Source organism: Tupaia chinensis, unplaced genomic scaffold (genome assembly GCF_000334495.1).
Source record: "Tupaia chinensis unplaced genomic scaffold, TupChi_1.0 Scaffold148296_1, whole genome shotgun sequence".
In the NCBI taxonomy this organism is placed as follows: domain Eukaryota; kingdom Metazoa; phylum Chordata; class Mammalia; order Scandentia; family Tupaiidae; genus Tupaia; species Tupaia belangeri.
Window position 1 is genome coordinate 1,679,427 of NW_006208147.1, and position 10,073 is coordinate 1,689,499.

The 10,073-nt window shown below is 48.4% G+C and overlaps 1 protein-coding gene across 1 annotated transcript in view; it reads right to left on the reverse strand.

Annotated features, from left to right (window-relative positions):
• Window positions 1-1,222, reverse strand: part of AP1S3 (adaptor related protein complex 1 subunit sigma 3) — an 86,478-nt gene extending 85,256 nt beyond the window's left edge. The window contains exon 1 of the mRNA XM_006170405.3: window positions 1,015-1,222. Within this exon, the coding sequence (XP_006170467.1) occupies window positions 1,015-1,017 (3 nt within the window). The 5' untranslated portion in view covers window positions 1,018-1,222. The remainder of the gene's footprint in view (window positions 1-1,014) is intronic.
• Window positions 1,223-10,073: the final 8,851 nt, after the last annotated feature.

Genomic DNA, 10,073 nt, shown 5'->3' on the forward strand with positions numbered 1-10,073 from the left:
GCGGTTCAGTATTCCACGCTCACCCTGTTAGTCAATCTACTTAGCCCACAGGGTCCCCCAGCTTCTGCCTCGGGATGCCATCGGAGCCCACAGAGAGCAAGTCACTTCACGGACCTGGGAAGTGGGAGCGCTTGGGGAAGTGAGACAGGTGCGGTTCAGACCTCTGCTCTGTGACTGCGCTGGTCCTAACGAGGCAAGAGCCAGGGCGACCCTAGCCATCGCTTCGGAAACCCAAGCGCGGGCAGGCCACCAGTCTCTCTCATCCGCAGCCCTGCAACTAGGCTCAGCTTCCACCTTAGCCCATGTCCCGCCACCCACTCAATCCAGCCCATTTTCCACCAACGGCCAAAGGGGTCTTCATAAAGTATGGAACGGAGGAAGGCAGTTTTCGTGCTGAACAGATCGCAAAGTTTCCCACAAAAAGCAAACTCTGAACTTTGACTTTCGAGGGCCTGTCTCATCTGGGCCCCGCCCACCTCGCCTCTCCGCGGTTGCAGATCCCTCAACCTGTGGCGCCCCTTCAAGACCATCCGCACCTCAAATGTCACCTACTCTACGAGGCCTCCGCTGACCAAAAGTTGCCTCGCCTCCGGTAGTATCTGAGACTTTCAGGCACTCTTTACTCTCGGAAGTCATCTTGCATTACGTGCGTGTTACCGCCTCCCTCCCTCGCAGGCTCCTCCTAGTAGGTAAGCCCCCTGAGAGCAGAGGTTCTCTCTGGTCCCCCCGCGACCTCCCGGCGCTCAGCACCGAGCCTGGCACAGACGAAGCGCTCAACCAACGCGGATCGAATGAATGAAGTACGGCGTCTGGTTGCTGCGGGGACCCGAGCAGGCATCCCTACCGCCCCCGCGCCATCCCGGCGTCAGGGCCACAAGCACTGGAGGTCCAGGGTCCGGTGCTGGGCTCGGCCCGCACCCCCAAGCCGGCCGCGCGCCCAGCCCGGGCGCCGCAGGTGTTCCCGGGAGCGCGCACGCCCTGGCACAGCGTGCGTGCTCGCCCGTCCGCACTCACCATGGTGGCCCCGCCGCAGCCGCCCTAGTCCTGCCAGCGGCGAACTTGGTGGACTTGAGGGCTAAAGCCGAGCTCAGTAGCCGGCGCGGCTGACAGGTGAGACGCCCGCCTCAGACCATGGCTGCTTCCCACAATGCCCTCGCGCTCAAAGTTTGCAGACTCCTCCCCACGCGGCTCGCCGCCTCCTCTCCCGCTCCTCCCACACCCTCCCTCTACCTCTTCCCTTCCCTGCTCCTCTGACTCGTCCTCTCCCTCCCTCCTGCTCTGGTCCCTCCTCCTCCTGCACCCTCACTCCGACCCTGAGGCCGCTGCTCACCCCGCCCAGCGCCGCGCCGGCCGCAGCAGGTGCTAATACACCTGTGCTCGCGCCTGGGCCGGGGTAGCGGCCGGGTCTGCTGCCCCGGCGCGCGTGGGCTGGAAACGTGCTCGTCTCGCACTCCGAGATCCCTGCGTCCGGAGTCCAGAGCTGCTTCCCTCTGATTCTGCCGCGCCATGTGTCCTTTCTTCATTCGACAAAGGTTTATGAAGATACTTCCTGATGAAACTTGCGCAAAGTGTCAAAAACTGTTCTCCCTAAACTGTGTAGGGGAGAGGGGTTCTCAGAGTGGAAACTAGAAGTGACTTCTTACTCCCAAACCGCCACCGCACCACCCCCTCCCCCGCTGAAGTTTTTGTTTTAATAAACGCTGCACCACGAGTCGGACATGGGCCATTTTAAACAGGGCCCCTTTTAAGAGGTTTAAAGGGACCGATATGGTGGTTAAGAGTTCTGTAATCCAAAGGAGCTGGTAAAATATTGATCCTGAGTAGATGATAAAGAATATGGCCCTGGACAATATGGGAGGAGAGAGGGAAATGGGGGAGGTGGGAGGAGAATAAAGGGGAAGGGAAGGTCTCTCCTAAGATGTTGGGATGTCAAGGTTCTTTAATTTCTCTCTTACCCTTCATTGTCTTAATCTAAGGTTCTTACCTGGGGTGTTAGTCGCCCCCACACTCTAAGCTCATTTATGTTCTTTTGGGAAAACTTGTCCGATTGGTTTTATCAAATACCTAATAGATCCACGGCCCTGAAAATGTTAAGACTCATTGCCTGGAAGGTCCCTGCAAGCCTAATCAATGAAAGTCCTTGGCAGGATCCTTCCTGAACCGTCCTGGCCACGTGGGTCAGCCCAGGTGACTGGCAAGTCAAAGGACCTCCAGCCACCCAGGGCACTCATGCTACAAATATTTATCAGTATTTACTCTGGCCAGGCCCTACAGGAGGAGCCTTGGGGACCCAGGTGGGAACAAACAGGTTGTCTTCCTCCTGGAGCCTACAGTATCTTATGGATCACACGACAATAAACTATGACAAAGTAGAAAGAATGCTAAGGAGGAGGCTTAGGGGCTGCTGGGTAGGCACAGAGAAGTCCCCTAACTGAGCTGAGTGGTCAGGGACCGCAGTCCCCACAGAGGTGACCTAGACATGAGAAGCCAGTGCTCTGAGGGAAAAAAGGAAAAGTGAGTCTCCTTCTGAAAGACTCCAGAGAAAGCCTCTGTGGCTGGAGTTGGGTGAAAAGAGGTCTGAGAGGTGGGCAACAGCCCAAGGTGATGGGTCATCTCTGCACTAAGGAATCCCACACACTGAAAGCCCCTAAGAGAGCAATGGCTCCAGCCTCGAAGTTCTCGAAGCCCGGAGAGCCTCCCCTGGCTTCAGGATCAGTTACTGTACACACTGACAACATTTGACCCTGATGTGGTGGTGTCTGCCTGGGTAGGGGAAGGGGATTATTTGACACAGTTAAACCTCAGACTATGGGGTAGGTTTGCTTCCTAAGAGGAGTAAATCTAGGAGAACTGCTCTCTACACTCCTCCATTCTCCCTGCATGTGCCCCCTGCCTATCTCAGAGTCTAACCTTTGCACCTCTCCCTTCCTGACTAACTTCAGGGCTGGGCCCAGCTTGGGCCACCACCCTGCCAAGCCAATGACTAATACCCAGAGCCTTCTGTTTAAAACCTTTGATCTCCAGTTGGGAAGAAAAGATGGAATTCCTAAAGGGAGTTAGTTTCAAAGCTAAAGAAAACTCAATTTTGATAATAAAGTCAAAAATGAAAGAAGGAAAGAGTTCTCTCTTACCATGTAGCCCATGCCAGAGAGTTGTGATTAGAGAAGCGGGGGTGGGGGGGGTGGGGAGTTAACTGAAAAACTATTAGCGTCCTTTGCCTCCCCTGGACCTTGCTGAGAAGGACAGTGGATGGGTCTGGTGTTGCTTCCAGATCCGAAATCACTGTAAGAGGAGGCCATGCAGTGCGCTAAACACTTCACATAGATTTTCTCATCTCAAGACAACCTAAAAAAGAAGGGACACTGTGCCCATTGTAGAGCTGAGCTCCTGAGGCACTGAGGCAGAGGTCACCCTGGAATAAAGGCACCAAGACTCAAGTCAGTTCCCCCTGAAGCCCCATGCCTAGCAGGCATGCTCAGGACAAAACAGTAGGAGTTAAGCAATTTGCGTCTTGAATCCTTTAATCCCAGTTTTGCTCCATTTGAACTCCTGCCTTCACTTAGATCCACCAATGGTCAAGCGAACCCCGGAGAGAACGCACAGGCCCTGGAGCCCAAGATGTTCCACTGCAAATAGGAGTTCCCTGTCAGATCCTAAAGGGGCTTTTAGAGTACAAATCTGCTGTCATAGGCAGAAGCTGGGTATATAGTGCATTATCTGTTTCAGATTCGATTGTCTCTGAGCTGGCACATGGGATTCGGGTGTGGGTGCTTACTCATAACACAATGCCCTGGCATTTGGTCAATGTGATTTAGGACTTTCACTTCTCAGATCACTCCATAAATACATATTAACAGAAGGTACAGAGAGAAGGCAGTGAAGGCCACCGCCTCAGCAGGGGAAAAGAACAAACAAGCGACATGACAATTAAGGAAAATGATAGTCCATACGGAAACATTAACTTTCTAGAGACTAGGGAGTTCAAACCACAAGCTTAAAAAAAGGAGCCAAGGAGAGGCCAACTTTAAAGTCAGCTTCTGCAATGCCTTCATGGCAGAGCACATGTTTAATTGAAGCCTGGCCCTGCTGTTCATCAGTGCGCTCCTATTAATGTCTTAAGTAATCACCGTCCCTGGTAATCCCTTCTGCAGTGTTCAGGAATTCATCTTGTCATGCTCAAACTTTATTTGAGCCCTATGTTCTTTAGAAAGCTCATTACTTTCTTTTTTTTTTTCTTTCTTTTTTTTTTTTTTTGAGAGGTTTTCGCTATAGGGTGCGTGCGCTCGCCAGACAGACAGAGACATAGAGACAGAAAGTGAGAAATCACCCCCCAGGGGGGATGGTCATGCCGCAATCCCTTCTCCTCCATTCTCCTCTCGGGATCTTGGGCACGCATGCACGCACACGCGCCCGGCGTGAGTTCTAAGCCTCCGGGTCCAGAACGTGAACCACGGTCGACTACGTGGGAATCTAGCGACATAGCCATTACGCTAACTGCTGGTTCCCAAGAAAGCTCATTACTTTCTGAAACACATTTTTATTCCAAATGGAAAAACCCTACCCAATAGATTGCAAAAGAATATTTTCCAGAAATTTCCTGTTATTAAAAAAAAAACAAGGACTTTCAATGAATTTGGAAAATACAGAAAAGTGCTATTTTTTAAAAAAAGAGGTTTTTGTCTTAAGGCATGTGCGCTTGCCAGAGAGACAGAGACAGTGAGAGGGAAAGTAAGAAATCAGCTTCTAGGATGGATGGCCACACCGCAATCCCTTCTCCTCCATTCTCCCCCTGGGTCCTTGGGCACACATGCACAACACCAGGCGTGATTTTGAAGCCACTGAGTCCAGGACTCAAACTACGGTTGGCCATTTGGGAGTCCAGCAATGAAACCACTCCACCATCTACCGGCTTGAAAAGTGCTTTTAAAACCTCACTCTAAATTCTTCCATTAAGAAATAACCATTATTTTATTTGGCATGTTTTCTTTCAGATTTGTCTGCTATAAAAATGGAGGAGGGGAGAAAAAGATATTTCCTTTTTAAAGTCAGAATTGGAATCCCTCTGTTCTGGTTTGAATGTGCCCCCTCCAAAATTCACATTGAGGGTGTTAAGAGCTAGGGCCTTTGGGGAGGTGATCAAGACAAGGTGATGGGGACCAGCAGTTAGTGTAATGGCTATGTCGCTGGATCCCACGTAGTTGATCGCGGTTCGAGTCCCAGACCCGGTCGCTTAAATTCACGCCGGGCGCGTGTGCGTGCATGCCCAAGATCCCAAGAGGAGAATGGAGGAGAAGGGATTGCGACGTGGCCATCCCCCTGGGGGTGATTTCTTGCTTTCTGTCTCTCTGTCTCTTTCTGTTTGTCTGGCGAGCACACACGCCCTATAGCAAAAACCTCTCCAAAAAAAGGAAAAAAGAAAAAAAGACAAGGTGATGGAGACAGAATGAGTAAGGCTCTCTCTTACAAAAGGGTTGGGGGAGACAGCTTAGCCCCTTCTCTGCCCTCCTTCCCTTCCGCTAGAGGACACAGGTTTGTTCCCTCTGGAGGATGCAGCAACAAGGCACCATCTTGGAAGCAGAGACTGAGGCTTGATCCGATACTGAATTTTCGGGCCCCTTGATCTTGGACTTCCAGCCTTCAGAACTATGAGAAATGAAATTCTCTTCTTTATAAATTGCCAAGTGTCAGTTAACTTGTTATAGCAGCACAAACAAAAATACCTGCCGAATGAGGGATTTTCCCAAAGTTCACGCAAAATGTGTTTTATGAAAAAAATTTGCACAAATTTTAAAAGTTTTCATACCAAAATAAACTCACACTTTAATTTCACTTTTTTCAATGAACTTTGTGAAGTACCCTCATATGTACTGATGTGCACCCTAATTTTTTGTTTTAGTAATATAGTTAGGGACCAGCAGATGGCATAATGGTTACGTCACTGGATTCCCACATTTGACCATGGTTCAAGTCCCAGACCCAGTGACTTGAAACTCAAACTGTGTGTGTGTGTGCCCAAGATCCCAAGAGGAGAATGGAGGAGAGGGCAGCATGGCCATCCCCCTGGTGGTGATTTCTCTCTTTCTGTCCTCTGGTGAGCACACACACTCTATAACAAAAATCTCTCTAAAATAAAGAAGTAATATAGTTATTGAACAGATATTTATCTAGCATCTACTCTGTGCTAAGAATTGTGCTGGGCACTGGACATAACCAGTGAAGAGACATAGAGTCCTTCTCAAGGTCACTGTATAGTGCCATAGTGAAAACATGTATTAAACAAATAGCATATGTACATCTGTTAAAGGAAAGGATACAGGCTGTCCAAACATAATGAAGAAATTTCTATCAGACACTGTCTCTCTAGGATCCAATCCTCCTATTTCCTGTAATCCCCAGGGCTTGGGGGCCCTACCTATTTGTGAATGCTTCCCCCCTCCCCAAAGAATTATTTTATTTAATTTTATTTATTATCTTTTTTTTTTTTTGTAATTTGGTCAGAGGGAGATGTGGGGGAGCGGAATAGTGAGAAAGCAAGCCACCAAGTCCAGGACTCGAACTGCATCAGCCATGTGGGAATCCAGTGACTCAACCACCACACCACTTGCCGGCCCCTATTGAACTCCTAACATTGGAGGAAGCATGGAACCTAGTTCTGGCCAATAAGAATATTACTTTCCGGGAACCAGCAGTTAGCGTAATGGCTATGTTGCTGGACTCCCACGTAGTCGACCGCGGTTCGCGTCCCGGACCCAGTGGCTTAAAACTCACGCTGGGCGTGTGTGCATGCGTGCCCAAGATCCCGAGAGGAGAATGGAGGAGAAGGGATTGTGGTGTGGCCATCCCCCTTGGGGGTGATTTCTTACTTTCTGTCTCTCTGTCTCTCTCTGTCTGTCTGGCGAGCGCACACACCCTATAGCGAAAACCTCTCCAAAAAAAAAAGAATATTACTTTCCCACAGTGACAATGATTGGTTTTGAAATAGTCATATACCCATAGTCAGGTAATCCAAACCAATAAGACTAAATTCTGATTCTGAGACATTTTCTGGAACCCTCTTGATGAAATACATCCTCTTTTTTTTTTTTTTTTTTTTTTTGAGGACTATTTCCTAATTGCCAAAGGACCCATGTGCTCTTCAGAGAGAGAAAGGGAACATGTACCCCAATGGACCCATGGGGCATGGCCACATCATCCGCCTTCCTCCATTTCTTCATCCTGTTTAGGATTTCGGGCACACACACACACACACACGTGCACCCATCTTGCTTTCAAGCTTCTGGGGCTGGGATTCAAACCCTGGTCAGCCATGTGGGATTTGGCTCCCTGCATGTGGCACTTAACCAGTGAACAACAGAATGGCCCATACATCCACTCTTCCCACTAGGTTTGAATGCAAAAGAGGAAGCCGGGGCTGCTGCAGCCATTTTAGTACCATGGAGGATGAGCTTTTCTATGGAGCCAACATCAAGGAAACTGGGCCAAGAGGTAGAGAGATGAGCAGGTCCTGGTGACACTGTGATCAAGATGACTTGGAACACTGGTCAGGGAAATTTTCCTAGAGAAATAACCTATAAATCAGGCTGGCCTGGAGCACAAGGGAAGTCCAGGGAGCAATTGAAGCAGAGGAAATAGTGCACACAGCATCAGGGGCCTGGAGCAAGAGGAGCTTCAAATAATGGAGCGAGAAAGCCAGTTCCTGGAGGGGATGGGTCACTCAGGGTCTTAGAAGTCTTATTAAGGACTCAGATTAGGAGATCAAAAAATGAGTGGCCAGCACGGTGGTAACACTGCAAGTCTAAAAGCCGAATGTGGCCCCCAGTTTGGATCCCGGGTTGGCCTGAAAACACACTGAGCAAGGACATGGTCACCTGGGATCCTGAGAAGGCTGGAGAAAGGGGGTTGCAGCATGCTAAGACACTGTTGAGGGTGAGTCTCTCTCTCTCTCTCTCTTTCTCTATCTCCTTCTCATGCACACATATTCATGTAGTTCCTACCATTAAAGAGAGAGATGAGAGACTATTTAAGGTCTCTACAAAAATAGAAGTGGCAAGATCATGTTTAGAGATGTTTCTTAATAATCTCAATGTTGGGGACAGCAGGTGGCATGGTTGAGGTGCTGGATTTCCACATGGCCAACTGAGGGTCGAGTCCCAGACCCAGTGGCTTGAAAACCACAACTAATAAGTAGATGAATGAGTGAATGAATGAATAAATGTTTAAATAATAATAATAATAGTAATACTCTCAATGTTGTGGTGTAATACCACCGGTGGCAGAAGAGAGAGTGTACACCAGAAGACCTGTGAAGAGACCTAAATGTTTCAGATGAGAGATGATACAGTGATCTCAACCAGGGTGACTGTAACGGATTTCTTACTTTATATTATTTGGTGAGAATTTTGCAATATCAGTTACTGGTTTAAAAAAATAATAAACTTGGGAACCAGCAGTTAGCGTAATGGCTATGTCGCTGGACTCCCATGTAGTCGACCGTGGTTCGTGTCCCGGACCCGGTGGCTTAAAACTCACGCCAGGCGCGTGTGCGTGCGTGCCCAAGAACCCGAGAGGAGAATGAAGGAGAAGGGATTGCGGCGTGACCATCCCCCCTGGGGGGTGATTTCTCGCTTTCTGTCTCTGTGTCTCTCTCTGTCTGTCTGGCGAGCGCACGCGCCCTACAGTGAAAATCTCTCAAAAAAAAATAAATAAGATAACACATTCTTGGGCTATTCATACTCTATTTCCTTGTAACTGGATAGGTAATTTAATTCCTGGAGTCTATGTCCTTATACAGGTTATTTCCAATATTATTTTATAAATACTACAACAGGGCTGATTCTGTGGCACAGAACAAATGCTCTGCTCCATAGAAGTGCAATCCCATATGGAAACCATGGGTCAAATCCCCTGAACTGCCTCAAATATGCCAGAAATGTGTGCTGAGTGTCCCGGATCTAATGAACTTGAGGACTGGAGGAAGGGTATCGTGGTATGACCAGACCCTGTGAAGGATGCCTCGCTCTCTCGCTCTCTCTCTCTCTCTCTTCCTCTCTTCTCTCTTTCTCTCTTCCTCTCTGTCTCCTTCTCATGTGTGAATGTATTCACTCCACGAATAAAGAAAAAAGTACATAAAAAAGTATCATGACAGGGGCCAACAGGTGGTGTGGTGACTTAAGGCACTGGATTCCCATGTGGCCAACCGCGGTTCGAGTCCTGGACCTGGTGGCTTGCTTTCTCACTTTCCCTTTCTCTCTTTGTCTCTCTCTGGTCAAAATAAAAAATAATAATAACCAATAAAATTAAATAAATAAATAAATCTCTTAAAAGAAAACAAAAGTGCCACATAAAATTGTGCACAAAATTTGTATCTAAGGGCTAGCCTCATAGCCAACAGTTAAAAGGAACCTGATCGCACACAGCCAACAGTAGTTTGAATCTGATTTCTGGTGTCCTGAAAAATACGCAGCTACATGTGCACACGTACCCCAAATCCAAACGGGATGGAGAAATGGAGAAGGGACTGAAACATGACCACACCCCACTGGGGGTGCTTTGACCCTTTCCCTCCTCCCCTCTGTCTCTTTGTTTCTCTGTCTCTCTCTGGCAAGCACATGCTTCCTCTGGAAATTATAATAATAATAATACTAAAAAGATTTAAAAATGTGTACCTAAGTTTCTTATTATATCAGATAAGTTCATAAAAATTAAAATTACTGGTTTAAAGAGTAAATCATTAAGGCCTCAGTATCTGTCTGTCTATCCATCCATCAAGAAGGGTGGATCCAGTTTACAGAGGTGTAAGAGAGTTTCTATTTCAGCACATTCCCAATAGCAATGAACAATCTGTAACTCCTAAACTAAGATTAAATTTTAGCATTTAAAAAACTCAGTTGTGGGAACCAGCAGTTAGCGTAATGGCTATGTCGCTGGATGCCCACGTAGTCGACCGCGGTTCGCATCCTGGACCCGGTGGCTTAGAACTCACGCCGGGCGCGTGTGCATGCGTGCCCAAGATCCCGAGAGGAGAATGGAGGAGAAGGGATTGTGGCGTGACCATCCCCCCAGGAGGTGATTTC